Source organism: Hippocampus comes, unplaced genomic scaffold (genome assembly GCF_001891065.2).
Source record: "Hippocampus comes isolate QL1 unplaced genomic scaffold, H_comes_QL1_v1.1 scaffold2, whole genome shotgun sequence".
In the NCBI taxonomy this organism is placed as follows: domain Eukaryota; kingdom Metazoa; phylum Chordata; class Actinopteri; order Syngnathiformes; family Syngnathidae; genus Hippocampus; species Hippocampus comes.
The window spans coordinates 2,240,349-2,260,691 of record NW_017805139.1 but is presented as its reverse complement, the minus strand read 5'-3'; the positions used below and the strand labels follow the sequence as shown (position 1 = coordinate 2,260,691).

General features: G+C 42.1%; 1 protein-coding gene and 2 long non-coding RNA genes across 4 annotated transcripts in view; 2 read left to right on the top strand and 1 right to left on the bottom strand.

The window, feature by feature from the left end:
- LOC109514380 (uncharacterized) overlaps positions 1-6,730 on the top strand; it is a 10,093-nt gene extending 3,363 nt beyond the window's left edge. The window contains exons 2-3 of the long non-coding RNA XR_002167980.1: positions 4,199-4,201; positions 6,340-6,730. This is a non-coding gene — a long non-coding RNA (uncharacterized LOC109514380). The remainder of the gene's footprint in view (positions 1-4,198; positions 4,202-6,339) is intronic.
- LOC109514381 (uncharacterized) overlaps positions 446-20,343 on the bottom strand; it is a 115,283-nt gene continuing 95,385 nt past the window's right edge. The window contains exon 3 of the long non-coding RNA XR_002167981.1: positions 446-546. This is a non-coding gene — a long non-coding RNA (uncharacterized LOC109514381). The remainder of the gene's footprint in view (positions 547-20,343) is intronic.
- The window catches only part of LOC109514377 (low choriolytic enzyme-like), a 115,305-nt gene continuing 108,257 nt past the window's right edge, over positions 13,296-20,343 (top strand). The window contains exons 1-9 of one of the 2 annotated variants that reach the window (XM_019867422.1): positions 13,296-13,508; positions 13,955-13,988; positions 14,085-14,138; positions 14,436-14,585; positions 16,705-16,834; positions 17,612-17,790; positions 18,061-18,142; positions 18,553-18,677; positions 18,778-18,935. In XM_019867422.1, coding sequence (XP_019722981.1) covers positions 13,458-13,508; positions 13,955-13,988; positions 14,085-14,138; positions 14,436-14,585; positions 16,705-16,834; positions 17,612-17,790; positions 18,061-18,142; positions 18,553-18,677; positions 18,778-18,779 — 807 coding nt within the window. In that variant the 5' untranslated portion in view covers positions 13,296-13,457 and the 3' untranslated portion in view covers positions 18,780-18,935. Of the gene's footprint in view, positions 13,509-13,954; positions 13,989-14,084; positions 14,139-14,435; positions 14,586-16,704; positions 16,835-17,611; positions 17,791-18,060; positions 18,143-18,552; positions 18,678-18,777; positions 18,936-20,343 lie in introns of those variants that run through there. The other variant, XM_019867421.1, reaches the window with a different exon arrangement.

Genomic DNA, 20,343 nt, shown 5'->3' with positions numbered 1-20,343 from the left:
CTTAAATTGCATATCACGGCAGACATCTCAAAATACATAGTCTTCTGGGGGCTAAGCATATATTTATACATTTTGGTAGAGAGTAATATAGGCCTACTGTCATATAGGTTATGTTATCTGGCATCCTTCTAATTCCCTTGAACAACCAAGATTGAACTTTTGAACTCTTTATAATTTCTATTATCTAGTCCAGTTAAAGTCCAGGGGAGGAAGCCCCATCAAAGAAAAGAGGATACTAATGTGATGTGTGTAGTTCTTCATAGCCTCTTCATTTTGCTCTCAAAGTGGACGGAAATGATGGATTTTTAACAGAATGTAGAAAAATTTTCTCCCGGGGGGGCATGCCCCCGGACCCCCCCTAAAGGGGCTCTGTTCCTCTTGGGGCTAAGCCCCCCTTGTTCTTGAAACCTAGTGACGCCCCTGGGTGACACCGTCATTTATTTGGCTTCATGCTGGACGAGCGCTACGTACGCTTCGTCATATTTCCTCGTTTTAGCTTTCGGGAGACTTTCGTTTGTCTCTTTAGCTCCGTCTCTCTCCGCCTGTCTTCTCGTCCCTGTTAAATAGTTTTCCATGGTGTCACTTGAAGGGCTGCTACACTTCATACTCATACTCTTTGCTGTGTGCAAAGCGTGCATGCTCAGTTCCAAAAAAAAAAAAAAACACAGAGTAAATGCTCCCTGCTCACACGTTGCCAATAAGAGCGCCACTGCCCTCTAATGTAGTGGACGTGCAATTGCACTTTATTCTAGGACACTAAAAAAATCCAAATAAAAAAGCCTCTTCCCCAAGGCCATACGCGCCCCCCTTGACCGAGCCTCGCCCCCCACCCCCCAGGGGGGCGCGCCCCACTATTTGAGAAGCACTGATTTAGGGTGATGGAAACATGCATTGATGCATTGACATGTTCATTGTGCCTGCAATTTTAGGGTTACTCATCACGCAAAAACTCACAAAGAAGTACTCTAGGATCGCTTCCACACTCCTTTGGGGCTGAATAATTCATCGAGTCCAAATCCACATCGTGACGTTGTAGTAGGAAATTTTCAAATGAGCATCTGACAAAGGTGTGCTGTTCCTTCCTGCGAACGGTGCTAATGCTAATTGGAGTGTTGCCTTCTTGCGTCCCGCAGACATAGGTGAAAAATACCTCAGCCGTGAGCAGCAGATGCCTGGCATTAAAGACAAGGCGTCCGAGCATCTTTGCATTCGAGAGGAACAGCAGATGCAGCTCTCCAACATCGAAAAGGAGGAGGAAGAGCAGGTAGATGACATCATAGCGTTGACGTCGACTGGTGTCCCATTGAAGAGCGAAGATGGTCATTATGAGAATGGAGGGGCGGAGCCCCTGAGCGGCTGCCCGAGGCAACACTTGACAACCGAAGGTGATGGTGACCTCTGTGGAGGATCGCAAGCAGACGGCCTGTTAGCACCGTGGTCGGAGAGCGACGACACCTCGCAGTCTCCGTGCACTGATGATGATGATGAGGATGACGATGACCAAATGACACGGCGCACCGACAACAAACGCTGGAAATGTTCTCGGTGTGGAAAAACGTATAAGTGTATAAGTCACTTTTGAAAAGCCACATGATATCACACACTGGAGAGAAACCTTTTGTCTGCTCAGATTGCGGTAAGAGATTCTCTCATCGGGGCCACTTGAGAACACACGCAAAAACACACACTGGTGAGAAACCTTTTCCTTGCTCAGTATGTGGCCAAAGATTTTCTCAGAATGGAAACTTAAGGACACATATCAGAAAGCACACTGGAGAGAAGCCTTTTGGCTGCTCAGTTTATGGCCAACGCTTCTCTACACAGGTGAGCTTAAAAACACACAAAAGAACCCACACTGGTGAAAAACCATTTGCCTGCTTAGTTTGCAATCAAAGATTCTCGGAAAGGGCAAACTTGAGGTCACACACAAGGACGCACACTGGAGAGAAGCCTTTTGCCTGTGCAATATGCGGTCAGGGATTCTCTCAGAAGGGAAGCTTAACAATACATACAAGAACCCACACTGGTGAGAAACCGTTTGCCTGCTCAGTTTGTGGTCAATGTTTCTCTCAGAGGGGGAACTTAAAAGTACACACAAGAACCCACACTGGTGAGAGTGCGCAAAGATTTTACAACAGGGAACGTTTATAAGAATGTGTTGGTGAGTAACAGAAGAAGCCTATCACGAAATATCAATCTTGAAAGTAGTTTCTCAGACATTGATTGTCAGATGTCCTGTTTGAGGGAGTTTCCTGAAAGCCTGTTGTGCGCAGTAATGAGAAGTGGCACAAGTGCAAAAGCAGAAAAGAAAGAAAGAAATAATCTGCTTTGTCTGAAGTTGTGACCGAAGTTTAGCACATGTCCATGACATGAGGAAAAAAAAAAAATAATACAGAGGAAATATTTATCAACATACTGAATAAAGAATGACATCATTTATGATTCTTTTGCGCTTTTTATTGGATGTAACACACACACACACACACATACACATTATTACACATTAAGTGCTTGTCCGGTTTGACATGCAAACGCAAAGGAGTACACTTCTGCCATATTTCTTGAAACCCTTATTTGAAATCCTCTCCATAGTTTAAAATTCTAATTTTAACCCCCAAACCTAGTTTGACTTTGAAAGCCGTGTGAGAATCTAACCCCAGTTTGAAATCCTACTTTGAATCCCTAAACCTAATTTAAACACTAATATTAAACCCTGACCACGTTTAAAAGCCTACTTTTACACCCGATTCAAATGAATAGGTTCAATGTCAGGCTTCCGCAGAGCTTGCTGATGATCTGATCATTTGAATCAGGTGTGTTGCAACAGGGGGACTTGGAAAACGTGCAGGACAGCGGCCCTCCAGCAGCTGAGTTTGACACCTGTGACCGAAGAAAACAAAGCCCCAATCTCCGAAGGCCTGAAAGTGTCTCCCTTCGGTGGACACGCCGCGCCATCGCACCCCTCCAATCCGTTTGAATCCTCGAAGGTCTGCTTTGTGCTCGTCGACCCGGTATGGGCAGCCCTTCCCAGCAGCAAAATCAATGACGGCGCGGGAAAGAATTCTGTCCCCTCGTATGACTAACTGTTGGATGATTTAACTTTTTGTTTCTCCGTTCTTCCGTCGATCAACTCGTTTTTTGAATTATCTACGCAAAAACAAAACATAGCCCGAGCTCCGAAGGCCTGTATTTGTCTCCCTCCGGTGGACACGCCGCGCCATCGCACCCCTCCAATCCGAATTTCCAGTACAATCACGGTACTACATTAAAAACGAAACTTATGAAAGCAAACTGAAATCAGTCTGAACTGATGCTGAAAAGAGAGAAAAAACGACTGAATAAATAATGTATCCAAAACAAACAAGAAAATAATTGTCACAAAACATGCATTTAAACGCAATTCTTAGTGCCGCAAGGCATGGTGGGTGCTCCTCCTTTGACGTCACAGGAAATATAAAATGGCTTCCACTCTCGCTCCTTTTTACTTATTGAATGATATTCTGGAAAATAATTAAATGACATTCTGCCACTTCTTCCAATCGTCACGATGTATTTTAAGAAGTTTTTGAAGTTGTACACATTTCGAAATTTGAATTGTCTTCGTGTATTCCAGCATACGCTCGCGGAATGCTGAGCGCGAAACTGTACTTTCCCAGCATTCATTGTGGCACTCACAAAGTATGTAAATCGTGTTTAAATGTTTGTTTTAGGTACGTTATTTCTTTAGTCGTTGCTTTTATTATGTCAATTTTTAGTCACTGTTATGATTGTGTCATTTTTCACTCGTATTTGATTCAGTTTGCTGTTACCGAATGTGATAATTACGAATTTGATGTGACACCTTGACTGTAAAAGGTTATGACGATTAATTTACTGCCAATGCATCATCACACGGCACTCTGGCGCTGGAAAGTTCATTCCTGAGGGGTGTTTTTTTTTTTTTTTTTTTAAATTATAGGCGAACAAGCACTCTCTACCAACAGGACGAATTCAAAGCAGCCAGCCTGTGACTCCGCTCCCGATAGCAGTCCAGCAAGCCCGATACCTGTAGGCTTTGAATTGCTAGCCAGACAGGCAGCAGAGGCCGGGGCGGGTAGACCTTCGTCGTCTGGTCTCTTCTTAGACGGGCCTATTCCTTTATGAAGGCAATTCTAAGTCCACTCCCCTCTCAATTGAGGAAAGCGTAAATCCCGAAGAGACAGTGACTGGCTCTTACTTCCCCCGCGGGGGCCAGCCCCTCGGTGGCTCCTCACAACCAACCAATAATGGGGTGCATGAAAATAACAATTATTCACTTTGCCAGTACACAGCAAATAATGGCACATTATTGTCATTAAAGTGTTTAAACACTTAAACACTTAAAGACACACACTTAAACACTTAAGTGTCTTTAAGTGTTTAAGTGTTTAAACACTTAAGTGTGTTTAAACACGTTTAAGTGTTGAAACACTTAAGCGTGTTTAAGTGGTTAAGTGTTTAAGTGTTTAAACACTTAAGTGTGTTTAAGTGTTTAAGTGTGTTTAAGTGTTTAAACACTTAAGTGTGTTTACGTGTTTAAACACTTAAGTGTGTTTAAGTTGTGCTAAAAAATATAAAGGTGGAAGTTATGCCAAATGCGACCTCGAAAATTCCCTTGCGATACAGCTGCCAAAATAACATAGTTTGTCTGACTCCAAAAAGGGTGGGTACGCTGAGCTGCTGTTTGGTGCATATGCACAAACAACGGTCAGGACCCGTTCCTCCACCAGAAGGCGGAGGGAGGCAACCTTCTCATCTACCGGTGTGAACCCCAATGTGCAGGCACTGAGCCGGGGGGCAATGAGTATGCCCACACCTGCTCTACGCCTCTCACCATGGGCAACTCCAGAGTGGAAGAGAGTCCAACCCCTCTCGAGAGAATTGGTACCAGAACCCAGGCTGTGTGTGGAGGCAAGTCCAACTCAATCCAGTCGGAACTTCTCTACCTCGCATGCCAGCTCGGGCTCCTTCCCTGCAAGAGAGGTGACATTCCACGTCCCTAGAGCTAGCTTCTGTAGCCGAGGATTGGACCGCCAGGGTCCCCGCCTTTGGCTGCCGCCCAGCTCACACTGCATCTGACCCCTTTGGCCACTCCCATGGGTGGTGAGCCCATGAGAAGGGGGACCCACTGGCTATCAGGAAACATCGACTACCCCCACAAGTTCAATTTTTCTGCAGGTGGCCTTTGGAAGAAAAAAACACTCCTGCCTTAATCAAAAAAGTTAATCTGTTATTTTTAGATCTAATTAATTCATGAAAACTATCATCTTTTTCCTTTTTATGAATGGTGCTATGAATTTCTCACAGCATTATTTTCCATCAATTTTCAAATCAAAACTCCGAATTTCAATTGAAATGAGACTTTTCTATTGACTTAGGGAAAGATACACTTTCACAAGCAAGCTTTATTTTTGAAAACCTCATGATCATACATTTGCACATATGATGAGTGACTGATGCCACAAGTGCTAAAATGTGTTACTCAGCACTGGCATAATATATATATTTTATTGTTTTACTCCCCTTATTTTTGTTGCGATGCTGCGGTGCCCCCAGCAGACAGCTCATCAAAAACGCCCGTGTTTGACGGCAGTCCCTTACTTCTACACCACATGTGTCCTTCTCTGGAGGTCTTTCCTCATGTTAATATCACAACCTCCTTTGGACAATACAATCTTATGGAGATGTCCCACTGAGCCAAGCAGTCATTTCATGAAACTTTCGACCAAAGTGTTTGTGTGCCACTGTGCACCGGTCTTCTTTGTTGGTGGTCAGTGGCCTTCAGACCGGTGTTCCCCCACCCAGGGCCAGTGGATGTCAGGTTCTGAACTGAACCGAATCATGTTTTGGATTCCAGAAATGCAGGTTCAGACAAAGTGCGATAAAAATATTCATTACAGAAGAGCGCACCGACAAAGTTCAAACTGAAATTTCTGTTCAAAAGGAGCCTGGAAAAAAGAGCAATGCACAAAACAAAAAGTGCTTGCAAAGGAAAGGTGAAAGTGAACACAGAGAATACACAACGAAATATCAAAAGTCCAATAGCGCGAAACCAAAGATCAAGATCGATACAAAGGAAGAATCAAAACATTTACGAAGTTCTGTGACATAACGAGAGCGACTAAGAAAGATATCGAAAGGTCTAGAATACAACACTTGAAGCACAGCAGCGAGCGAGGTCAATAATCCGACAAGAGACGAGGCATCTTGGCAGTCCATCAATACATGGCAAGGCTTGATGGGGAAATGCGGAACAGGTGCGCTTGTTTCAGGGAAACGCCCTTCACCCCAGCTGAAACACAATCAAAGCGGACATTGGAGTGACAGCCCATTTACCATTTCCTCTCACAACTGGAACTCAATTGCTTCTCTGGTTTTGTTGTAATTTTTTTTTCTTGTTCGATATTTGACTCCACAGGCTCCCAAGAGAGCTTAACCATCATTGACGGCTTGATCAGTTTCTACGAAAAAACCTGCATTCGCCTCATGTGGAAGCGTAGCTGGCATAAAGATTTTTTGTACTTCTTCCCCGGATCTGGGTAAGGAGATGCACACAGGGCATTATTAACTGTCGATGCTATGTTGGTGGCCTTTTAAAATCTGATTTGGCCAGAGAGCGATGGCTCTCATGTTTTTTTAAACCCCCAAATCACTTTATGTCAGGTGTATCAGAAAAGTTCCCTGACTGGTGTCACCAAAGGTAGAGTCCAAATCCATACTACAGTGATCCCTCACTTATTGCGGTGAATGGAGACTGGGACCAGCGGCAAAAGACGAAAATCCGTGACGTAGAGTCTCTCTCTCAGACACACACACACACACGCACACGCACACACACACACACACACACACACACACACACACACACACACACACACACACACGTGCACATACTAACGTGTGGTAAACACAACACTGACCTAGGCCACCATGTGATGAGACTTGGATCAACGAATAACTCACGTGATAAAACACAAGTGAGGTTGCTGGGCGGGGCTGCGAAGATGCACAGCCAATCAACATGGCTGTGCATCATAAGATAGATCCACTCGTGCTGTCATTGATCGATGTCGCACTGGGAACCAATCAAGCTACAGCCATGTACTAAAACCTCTGAGTAAATATGATTAATTTTATATTTTTTCCACAAATGTATTCTCATGATCAGTCTTCACATTCATTCATTCATTCATCTTCCGAACCACTTTATCCTCACTAGGGTCGCGGGGGAGTAGGCGGGGGACACCCCGAATTGGTTGTCAGCCAATCGCAGGGCACAGTCTTCACATGGTCTATTATTATTTTTATGATTATAATTTTGATTATGATTATTGTAAATACAGTAATTAACTAATCTGAATTGATGAAAACTGCTAAAGGGCCAAGTATCTCCGTCCGACACATTAACTGGCCGAGAACTCAGTTGTACAACTCAACCTCTTCTTCACGCACGTGGTATTATGTTGCCTCAGGATTATGTTGTTTGGACAGAAATGAGTCAACACCAGACTGGATACGTTTCTGCAGGCCTGTTTTGTTGAAACTGGAAAGCCATAAATGCTTGAAAGGTCTAGTCGAGTCAGCTGACTGTTTTTCTGAATTGCATCTCATTGTTTCACTTTGTGATTGAGTTGAGGATGATGTAGCCGCAGTCATGAGCTTTTGTTAAGTTGTATGGCCCATCACAAACTGGAATGGGCATGGCTGCCAGTGTTCGTCACATTCTCATCAAAGGTGAAAAAACTTATTGTTTTTGTAACGAATGAAATGATAAATTCAACATGATTTTGTTCTTGCCGAGGGACAGTGTATGATAGCGTTACACGGTATAATATCAACTTTAACGACTCAGTGTTTCGGAAACTCAAGCAAGATGGCATTTCTTCGATTTCATGCCAAAGAGCATCTTCATTTAACTATTGTATTCTTGTCTCCTTCTGTGTGCAGCCATGGAACACAACTTTGAGAAGGAGGAGACGAATAACTTAGGTTCTCCCTATGACTTTAACTCCATCATGCACTACGGTAAGTGAGTGTTTCTCTACTGTGATTTATGTTGATCTCTCGTCATGCATCATGATGAAGAATAAAACATAGAAACAGCATAAGTGGGTGGCCCGGTGCTCCAGTGGTTAGCGCGTCGACCCACGACAGTGCAGAGGTCATGGGTTCAATCCCCTTACTGTGTGGAGTTTGCATGTCCTCCCCGTGTATATCCGGGTTCTCTCTGGTTTCATCCCACGTTCCAAAAAGAATGCAAGACAGGCCGATTGAACACTCCAAATTGTCCCAAGGTGTTGATTGACAGGAATATTAATTCCTCCCAAAAAAATAAAAATAAATAAAGAGAACCCCTTTTTACAGTAAATATTTGAGACTGTACTTTATATATTATATTATTTTGAACAGCCCAATATTGATTAATTGATTAATTAAAATATTGATATATTTATGTACATCTTTTGATTTACATTACTGTACAGTGTTGCCAAGGCCTGAAAATACTTTGAGAACTTTGCAACTCACTGCTATTGTTTTGTAAACAACTGTAAATACCACTTACAGCTTTGCTGATGAATAATGAGGTGATGTGGGATGAATAACTCTCGGTGAAATTAGGAAATGTTTAATGTTGTTTAGTTTTTATATACTGTACAATGGAGGCATAACAGGCAACTTCGAGTTCGATATTTTTTGATGACCTTGTTTCTGGGGACATCCGATTTTAAATCGGAGGAAAACTTTCAAGCAAAATATGAGTTATGCTTCAGCTTATTTTGCAAGATGTCAGCAAATCTTGCAAGACCTTAGCAAAGTAAACAATTAATAACTAACTCTCGGCATGTATGTGCTTTCTTTTTCGATTACTTATTTTTACATTACTTCCTCATAGTACTTTTAACAATACTTCCTCATCGTACTTCAGCTGTGTTCTTTTGTCAAATCTTATATGTTTTACTGTGTGTACATTTGCAAAATTATTTTTACCCTTGTGCGCTATGGACTGTAAGAATGTTAAAACAGTAGCCTTCGAGGAAAAATCACTTGCAAATACTTTGAAGAATTGAATGACAGGAATAACTATTTATTTATATTTGTAAAAATATCACGGTTAAGGGTAAAAGCATGAGCCTTTATGGAGCCTTCTTCCTTCTTTCTTTCTTTCTTTTCTGATTGACATAAAAATGATCTATTTATATATAAATACATAACTTGGGGTAGGACTTGCTAAGTTTTTTACTTCTTCCTATTCCTTTGAACATACTAATTGTGTTGGATGATGACTGATTTTTCTTTCCTTTTTACTATTTTACTGACCTTACTTCTGTCAATTTATGACTGTATATGTTTTTATGTTCAATAAACAAACAAACAAAACGAAAACGAAACGACAAATTGCCGAAAACGTGAGCCACACCTGTGCATCCATCAAATGGGGCCCTGGGGCGACAGGTAAACCTGGTTCCCGCAAGTCCATTGAATGTACTCATGACAAAGTAATTGTTCTGGCTTTAGACCAGAATGGGAAAGTCATGCAATTAGACTGCAATTTTTTCCATCATCATCCTATTGTCACTAATGGGTGTCAATCCAGTAAGACCACAAAAACATGTATTTTTAGCTGTAACACGTTTTATTTATTTTGCATACGAGAGACAAGGAAATACTGTAACACAATACAAATTACACCACACGATGAAAAATACCCAAGTATAGTTGGGCAGTAATTGACAAACTTCCTGTGAATTTGCCACATACACCAAGACAGAAGTACTTGTGTTATTGTTATTTCATGCAGCATTTGCTGTTCTTTGTTGTGTTCTTCACAGTAAACCACAATAAAAAGTTTGAAAAGGCAAATACACAAATAAAAGAACAATACACACAGTTCTAAATGGCAAACTACAGCATTGTTTAATAGTTACATGTGCCTCTTGAAAAACTGTCTGCAGTGTGTGCAAATGTTTTAAATTGTAACATTAGAGCATTGCTCTTTTCATGTTTTCAGAGAAGAGCTAAGAAAACTACATCATGCTTACGTCAAGTTCGACGAAAGGTTTTACCCATCACCTGTGAGAATCTTAAAGTGATCCTGTGATTGGCTTCACATTGGCAGTGCGTATGGTTCTGTACTTAAAATTTATGTTCACAGTAAAATACATTCATTCATTCATTTTCTGATTCGCTTTGTCCTCACAAGGGTCGTGCTGGAGCCTATCCCAGCTGTCTTCGGGCAGTAGGCGGGGGGAACACCCTGAATCGGTTGCCGGCCAATCGCAGGGTACACAGAGACGAACAACCGTTCGCCCTCACAATCAGACATTTGGAGTGGACAATCGACCTTCCATGCACGTTTTTTGGAATGTGGGAGGAAAGGGGAATACCCGGAGAGAACCCACACAGACATGGGGAGGCTGGAGCCAGAACAGAACCCAACATCTCTGTGCTATGAGGTCGATGCGCTAACCAGCTGGGCCACCGGGCTGCCATGTGAAAGCATTCAAACAGACAAAAGACTACGACCTTCAGAACAACTGACATGGTCACTGACGAGTGCAGAATGCAACTACGCACAGATTGGCCGTGAAGCCCTCAGTCTGGTGTGGGGCATTAAAAAGTTCGACAGTCCCTATACGGACCTCGGTTCACTTTAGTGACGGACCACTCACCCCTGGTGTCCATTTTCAACCCCTCGAAAGGAATCTGAGTGATGTCAATGACCAGTTTACAACACTGGGCACTTTTCTTGGGAGCTCAGACAATATTGAGTTCAAGTGACCAAACTGTCATGCTGATGGATCACGCCTGCCACCGGCAACAACAGCGGAAGGAAAGACTTCCTCTGTAGACCCAGCAAAAGTGTTCCATCATACAGTGATAGAGCAGCTACCTGTGACAGATGCCAAAATGCAAAGAAGCACCAGAAGTGAGTCAACATTCTCATCAAAGTTTGAGATGACAATGACATGGCCAGCTCACAGTGATGCTTTCAGTCAGACTGGACCAACACTGCGTGTCGAGGAACCTTGCTGTGCGGCTCATGTGTTGTCATTCCGTCAAAACTGCAAGTCCAGAGGCGTGATTCTGAAAGGCACAGAACACCTCTCAAGAGATTGTACTTATAACACTATCTATTACAAATATGGGTGGTCCGTGTTTTGGTTAGTATGGAGTGTTTTGAGTGATGGACTCCCACACACAGATGTTAAGTCAAGAAAAATAAGCGAAAAAATGTTCATGTATTTCATGTCTGAATGCATGCAAAGTGTTTTATGAGGTATTCCTCCGAAGAAGGAGAATGTGTAGTGTATGGACCTACTTTCGAGGCGTAGTTATCTGCCCCTCCTGCTCCTCAGTGTATCTGTGCACGGAGTGATACGCATTGCTATCTGTCAGTGATTTGCCCCACTGTCTGTGTGAATTACGTTCGCCACAGTACAGAGCTATTTGTACCTGAGTTCCGAGTCTGCCTCCTTTATTATTAAGTTGGTCGAGATACAACACTTCCAAAGACTAGTAAATTACACCTTACAGTGCAGAAACAAATTCCTTTGAGCTCAAAGCCTTATTTTAGGTGTGGCATGAACTAACTGCTCTCAGGGAAGGCATTTCGTGGATGCTACAAGTGTTCCCCGGAGAGTTACACAATCAAACGCCTGTGAAATACACACGAGTCTCTGTAAATATTTTTAATGTGTCCAGCCTCATAGATTGATCAATATAATTTTATTTGTTTTTTCTAAAAGCTATCTGATTTAGTTTTTTTGAATGTGACAACGTCTATACCAGGCGCAGATGAAGCTGAATGACATGCGGGGTTGGACGTTTATGTTTTGCTTTCTCAAATAAATGTTTTGGCCTGGAAAAAAGTTTCGTTCTTTGCTTTCGTTCTATAATACAGAACATATTCTTTTAAATCGATGAAGGTGTGACATTTGAGTATTGAAAGAGAGTGAAATGTGGGAAAATGTTAATACTTATCTACGAAAAGTGTACAGTGTCAGGTTGCGGAATTCTCTGGGACGAATCAGATCCCACAACCGAAGACAACAATAAGAATTGAACAAAAAGTTTGATCAGAGAAAAACGCAAGACCGACAAAGTACAACAAATGGCACTGGTAACAGGGAACATGGACTGAATAAGACAAACGAAAAGCCCTTGCAATAGGCAACGAAAAAAAAAATCACACAATGAGGCGAACAAGATTAGCAATGTAGAAAATACTATCCGACAAGAAAAATCAATACATAAACAAGAGCTATGAAACATGGTCATGAGGTATCTATTGTAGAAAAAGGGTGCCCATATCCGACAAGAAAAATCAATACGTAAACAAGAGCTACGAAACATGGTCATAAGGTATCTATTATAGAAAAAGGGTGCCCGACCTTTTTGGACCGTAGAACTACTCTTCAAGCAACCAACCTCCGCCGATCAACCCGTTAGCCGTGCACGGATGCACACACACGTTCGCACCCGATGCGCATACGCATGCTTGCAAACATGCATATCATAATGAGCATAGCGATCAAGAAACAGAAAAATAAAAAAGATATAAGAGTTTTTGAGTTTGTAAAAAACAAATCATTGCCTACCTTAGTCGAGACCTGACACGGAGGAATAGGACACACTTTCTCAGCGTGCTGTCACAGTGCTGCAGCAACATCATGATTGTAGCTCACGTGTACCATTTTAAAATGATCCTCCTGGCGCTCCAGATTCACATTCTTTGCCAGTTCCATCGGTGAATTACAGATGTAAAAAACTTTGAATGAGAATAATAACTAAAAAAAAAAAAGATGTATCACAACAGTTCTGATGACACGCTGCAATTGTAGACTGTTGACCAAGAACAACTTATGTTGAAGCACGCCATGTGCCAACCATAGGTTAAAGGTGAGCGGTCTTTTTATGATATTTTTTTATATTTTATTATTTTTTAAATACTTTTTTGTGAAAGTGAAACTGAAAGAATGCTTAAGGTGCAGTGTACACTCACGCACACGGACACACCCGTCTTTTGTTTTTTGTTTTTTTTTTCAAAGTGAGACAATTTGGAGGCTCGGTCGACCGCAGTAAGTTTGAATGAGTTACAACGCGACGTAGAAACAATCCATCACAGCCACAAGTAGCATGATGCCAAAAAGGAAACCATGGAAAGTCCCATCCATCAGAACTTTGATTGCCAACTGGAATGATAGAAAATAAAATACGTAAGAGACACACCCAATGTAAAACCTACATAATGTGCCTAAACATCAGCGACCTCAAACACCTGCTAACACCCGTAAGACAAAATTATTCCACTGTTACCTGCTTTATTTTTCTTTCACTTCTCTCGCTCTCTCTCTCAATCTGAGACACACGTAAATGCAGACCAGTGTGATTTTAACTTTTCAAATGTTTTGTCTTTATTTTTAGACAACAGCAACACCATGACACCAGTTGTCATCATTGTTCTCCTGTCTGTTACGGCCGTTTCTCCGGTAAGATCAACTTGACAAACCTACAATTATCTCCTGTTGAACTTGGAAAATCACAATCCTTTTGAAGGTCGTATCTGTCGTTTTCATGTAATTTGATCAATGATGGTGAAGACAAACATTTATGAATTTTACCGATAGACTGAAAAAAATAAAGTGGTGTGATGAATTTGCTCAATTTTATTTTGTCAAGTGGCTGCACACAATAGAATAATCTGGATTTAGATGCATTTTTAAAGATGTATCGTCTACTTTAAAAAAATGATCTTGATCCAGATGATGTTGTTTCATGCAACCACTTGAAATAAAGTATTTGAATCAGTGTCCTGACTATTATTGGTCAAAATGAAAATGACCAATGGACATAATATATCTTTGATTGCATGTGAGCGTGGACGTAAAATGGACACTTAAAAAATGTGATTCAAAAAAGTTTTTTTTCTTTCCAGATCCCAATAAGTGAAACCGACAGAAAGAAAAGAGGTGCCGAAAATCAATTGTACAATTAAGTTGTTAAATTCAATCTGAAAAAGCTAAAATGCTTCTTTTTGATTTTATTTGGTGTCTTTCTTTTTCCAGATGTCTCCACCACCACTTTTACGAAAATTGCAAAGGCAAATGAAAATGTCTTAGGTAAGTGTTTTCATTTGATAATGGAATGATTAGGATGTGCTGAGCTGTTTCTCTGTGCAATATTCAACTTGAAGGAGAGAATCTTATTTTGAATGGCATTCTCATAGTTTTTTTTTTTTGTAATACTGATTGTTTTTTAAATTTGAACTTAAAGTAATTAATCAATTGGTCAAACTGAACTTCCACAATTCATCCAACGTGTTCACAAATCTTTTGTTATGCGGGCAACTTAGAAAGCAATAAAAAAAATCTATTCAAATCACACTGTTTGTGTGTTCTCTATCTGTGATTCAACAGAATCCCACCTAAGACATGGGGATATTATGGTTCCCACGAGCAATGACGATGGTATTTTGAAGAATGCTGTCCCTTGCACCAGCGCAGGCTGTAAATGGCCCAAAACTCGAAGAAGAGTAAAGATACCCTACACAATCTCCAATGAATTTTGTAAGTCATCATAACTCAGCTGTTATTGTTGTGATTTTCTGCCTCATCAGGGGTTGCGAAAGCAAATCACTCGCACGATTTGCTTGTCACGATTTTAACGCTGTAAATCCTTCCTGACACAACCCTGCCATTCTCACCAGGGCTTGAAACCAGCAGTGGCTTTGTTATGGGCCCCTGCTATCTGCTGACTTCAGTGTTAAGTGTAAAAGTGATCAACGATGAAGCTTACCATAGGCCTATGTGTGCAGCATTTGGTCATGTAGGATCAAAAACTCCAACGAAATAAACGTGCTGAGACTAGTCACACTGCAGAAACAACTGACAGGACAACTTTAAAGTCGGGAAAATGAACGACAACACACCCACACACACACACACACACACACACACACACACACACACACACGCACGCACACACACACACACACACACACACACACACACACACACACACACACACACACACGCACACACACACACACACACACACACACACACACACACACACACACACACACACACACACACACATAAACCCAGCTAAGTAGAGTTAGAGTGCATTACTTTTTCAAGGGAACTGTTGCAAAACTGTGTCTCCCACAGCATCAGATCTCATCAGTCGATTCCACTCTGTCAAAATGGACCAAAACTAGGTTGTGGGCTGTGCTGTATATGGGCAAGGCCAATTAATTTGAAAAGGCATGCAAATCTTGATGTAGGGTGTTGTTTGAACTCAAACAAATGATTTCAATGAGCTCGGCAACAACAAATGTATTCAAAATTCCCAAGTATTATTGGGACAATTGGGTTGTAGGGGAGAGGCCGCCATACACTGAAAAGTTTTCGTCGACGCGGCATCGTGGCGAAATGTAGTCAAGAAAATTCACATACCGTACGTATTTTCTCAGAATTCCCGATGGTCACCGGGTCCCGGCTGTTGGTCGCATCTGAAGCGCAATCCATTTGTTGGTGTAATGAAATACGTTTCCACTGCATAAGACAGTTCTCAATTCACGCCTTGGGGCTGATGTGTTCATTGTTCGTTATTGTGCTATTTTGCTTTTGACAATGACAAACCACTTTTGACAAACAAGCTGACTTGGCTGTAATCTGAGGTTATCATTAGCTCTGAACGTGAACAGAAAACGACTGAGGGCAGAAAAGAGCCTGTCTTCGCTTATTGTCTTAGAATGGGCTGCCCTGACTTTAACTTTCTTGACTTTCGCAACTTAATGGTGACTTTACCTCCTTTTGTGCTTCCTCCCGATGAAATGAACTCCTTCAGGTTTTGGAGACCAAAATGAATGACTGAAGTTGCTTGTCATGGATCTGATTGTGACCAACAGGTGGCACTGAAGGGCTCCGCCTGCAGGTGCACGTCTGCTGGTCATTGTGTCATGAGTTGTCACTTTAAAAGACTTGATGCCCTTCCACTCAGTGTCGAGTCATTGTTTCTGTCATTCCTGCTGTTTCTGTCGCTGCCACTATTGCTGTCATTGTTTTCTGTTGCTGATTCTGTTCATGTCAGTGGTTTGCCTCTGCCATGGGTTTTTGTTTGTTACTTTGGATTTGTTCAGTTTTCTCAGTGTTCTACATTTTGTTCATACATTTTGCCAAGTCTACCCTGCCCCTCCCTCTTGCCTGCTTTTTGGGGTCCTCCACCACCACGTTCTTGACAGTTGCTGACATTTATTTCAATTTTTGGATGGGTATGAGTCTCCTGTTGTCTTCATCCCCTGCTTGTTTGGATGGTCGCGAGTCATGAACAATCGCACTGTGATTATTTAACATGAGGATCTTTAAAAAAAACAAACACTTTTTTTTTTTTTTTTAATACCGGTCATCCCATAACACATCTTGGAATTTGGTATATTCGAGGTCCCGTTGTGGATTTTAAAGTATTCAGAAGAGCAAGAAATGTGTCCCCTGTAAGATTTACTTTTATTTGAATTACATTTTGATTTGTGTGGCAGACAAAATGAGTCATCCTTCAAGGGTTAATTTAAGTGTTACTTTTGATCGATAAAACTTTGCAGTGTAATGTTGCATGTGTGTGTGTGTGTGTGTGTGTGTGTGTGTGTGTGCGTGCGTGTGTGTGTGTGTGTGTGTGTGTGTGCAGCAAGAAAACAGAAGAGAACTATTCGAAGAGCCCTGAGAGCGTTCAAAAGAGGAAAACGCAGGACCTGCATTCGCTTTGTCAGGAAGAGAAGAAGACATCGGGACTATATATCCTTCATCTCTGGCACTGGGTGAGATTTAAGCATTTAGGACAGGGGTGTGCAAAGTCGGTCCTCAAGGGCCGCTGTCCTGCCTGTTTTCCACCTCTCCCAGGAGCAACACACCTGATTCAAACCATCAGGATCGTTCTCATTCTGCTTCAGAGTTGGCTGATGAGCTGATCATCTGAATCAGGTGTGTTGCAGACGGGAGAGCTGGAAAACAGGAAGGACAGTGGCCCTCCAGGCCCGGAGCTGGACATGCCTGATTTAGGACCTCTAGGACCTTGACTCAACCCGTTAATAAAACACATTTGTTGTCTTTGCGCTGTCAGTGCACTTCTCCAGTTGTTTTTTTTTTCAATCAATTCAGCGAATGTGCACAAAAAAGCTCTCCATCTTTGATTTGATATATTTTTGCCCTGTTAATTATCTTTGACTTGACATGATGTAGAAATGTTATTTGGCTTACCAGCTGTGGGAGTTTCCACACAAATCTTCAGGGGCCATTGTGCATTGTTTTGCACTGTGAAATCACTTGCGGGGTATTGTTTTTCAGACATAACCCAGAAATCTTTCAACAAGATTTGGGGAAATCATTTGCCTCACGAGGTTCATCAGAAGTGTGATTCTTTTCCATGTTTAGTTCACTTGAGTTTCGTGTTATGACAAACGCTCGAATCAAACAATTCATCTTTCTGCCTTTAATTTCAGTGGGGCTCCAATTTTGAAAATATGTTGTACATCACCCTCCATCCTGAAAGTCAGCCAGTTTTTGAGCTCACTTTATTTTGTGCCTTTATGTGCCAGGTGTTGGTCCTACCTTGGTCGTCAAGGAAATGCACAGCAAATCTCCTTGCAGAAAAACGGTTGTGTGTTCAAAGACATTGTGCAACATGAGGCTCTCCATGCACTCGGATTCCACCATGAGCATGTCCGCTCTGACAGAGACGAACACGTCATCATTAATTTTGAGAACATCATATCAGGTCAGCTTGCCAACAGACCTTTTGCAGAAGTGGCATTGCAAGTCATTTGAGAGCATATTGTGTCAGGCTTTCTTCAGATATTTTGTCCTGGATTTGGCTGGCACCCAGTCCAGGGTGCAGGTGACTTCCCACTCACTGTAGAGTGGATGATGGATACTGCATTTACTTTTTGTCAGAATAGCATCTCCACCATCGTGTTTCTAAATCTCCCATCTGACTGAACGACATTTAACTGCAGTTCAACATGTTTTGCTCTCTCCTTTTATTCAGGATTTGAAAGAAACTTTGCGATTGAGCAAACAAACAACTTGGGTACACCCTATGATTTTCAATCCGTGATGCATTACGGCGAGTGAGTACATCTTTCCAGCCATACAAACATGTGATCCTTTTCAATCCTACTCACAAAAGGTTTGGGATATTAGGTTTCACTCGGAATAACGATAAGCTTCACAGTTAAACTTGAGCTGAAACAGACCTTCTCTAAACATCGAATGCTTATGTCCCCCAGCTCAAGTACGCACAATTTGCCGTTCTCTAACAAGGAACTGCACACCAGTGTTAACATTTGCTTGATCCAGATCCATATGTGTGTACTGTATTGAAAAACATGAAGGATTCCCAATGCGATGTTCAATAAACAATGGAGAGTGTGGTGATATTAGTTTAGGATTGTATTGGTTCAAGTGATATCAATTGATCACCCCCCACCCCCCAAAAAAACACATGATATTCTTTTTGCTTTCATTTTATTTTATGTAGATTTGCCTTCTCCAAAAATGGCCTACCAACCATTGTTGCCAGGGATAGTGCTGTCACTACTTTTGGCACTGCGACAGAGATGAGTGCCAATGACTATGAGCGTGTCAACAGACTTTATGAGTGCTGTGAGTGAGCATTTTGTCTGATACTTTCTGATTCAATATTTGTTATTGACCAACCAAAATACAAAGACATTTGCCTTTGTTTTTTCTTCTCACCAATCAGGAACTTCATGACAAACACGGGGTTTCCAGGTCTCGTCCAAGTCTCCAGTGGTCAAAGAGTGAAGGACTCAAGTCATTTTACATAAAGAACATTTTAGTTAATCACAAGATTAAGTAACTTTGACTGTAGCTCAATACAAGAATAAACAGAATGAAAATTATTAAATTAAAAAAGTATGTGGCTTTTTTCTTTCAAAGACTCTTTCTATGACAGTCCAAAGCCAGACAAAACAGGCGAACTATGGGTTGCTAACTCATATTTGAGGTCAGATTGACTGATTAATTCTAAAAATGAAGGAAAAAAGGCTCACTCACTTCCTGCCGTCTTAATTTTATCATCTTTGGGTACTTGGCAATGACGGAAAGCAAATACATGTCAAGGACAAAGCGTCTTTTAGCGGTGGTGTTCATGTTAAAGTGCTCGACCAACTTTTGGAGCTTATCGCCATGTTAAAATGCTAATTCCTCACCAAAAGCACCCCCAGAGTGGTGTTTTCCTCCATTCACCCATCACAGTCCTCCTCATTCCACATCTCGAAGCAACTGCTCCTCCCAATTCAAGAAATGGTCCTCTCTTTTTGTCAGTGTTTTTCTCGGACAAAGTTAAAGAAATGACTCGGCACACAGGGAAATTTGTCTTCAAGATCGGCGGGAGGGATATCTGAGGGCGAACGACGATTGTTGCCCCGGTAATAACACTCAGAGGCCCCCCCTCCGCGAGTTCGAACTTTAATTGTAACATATGCAAAATACAAGAAAAACACTGCCCCCGATATTTGCATACCGCACCCCCGGTCCGGCCCCTCGGTAGTGATTAGTTACCTTGATTTTAGCTTTGAACCACCGGTACGTTGGCGCTTTTCTGCCTGGTCTACACTGAATCAACATGTTGCAGATTTTGTGGACGACAAAAGCCCCGTTCACACGGCAACATTTGGTCTGACGCTGCACCGGCGCTGCGCCAGTCGAGCGTTCACACGTGCACATTTGTTCCGGCGTAGCGCCGCTAAAGAGCTTATACTGGACCAAATTTGATCCACCTCAGGGAGGTCGTTTAAAAATTTGCTCCAGAGCAAATGCTCGTTTGCGACGCTACGCCGGAACAAATGTGCACGTGTGAACGCAGCTGGGTTAAATTTGCTCCAGAGCAAATGCTCGCTTGCGGGGGAGTGGCCTCGCTACGCTCGCTACCAGATGCACGGAATCCGACCCCGGTCGACAGTGACGAGGGGGCCAGCGACACAGACGAAGCCCGGCCGTGCACCCCCGTTCCCGGTAAAAGTGTCGGCGATTTAAGCGGTGAAGACAGCGCTCACGATCAAGAAGAGAATCAAGAAAGCAGTGATGTCAGCTTCAGGAATAGGTCTACCTCAAAGCCAGGAAAAAGAAAAAAAACAAGGGTTGACCAGTTCCAGTAATGTATGGAGGAAACGTTCGAGAAGTTTGCGGAGAGCCAGAGAATAAATATGAAGGTACACACACAAAAAAAATACTTGTGTATGTGTATACACACACACACACACACACACCATATATATATATATATATATATATATCGGTTTGGCGT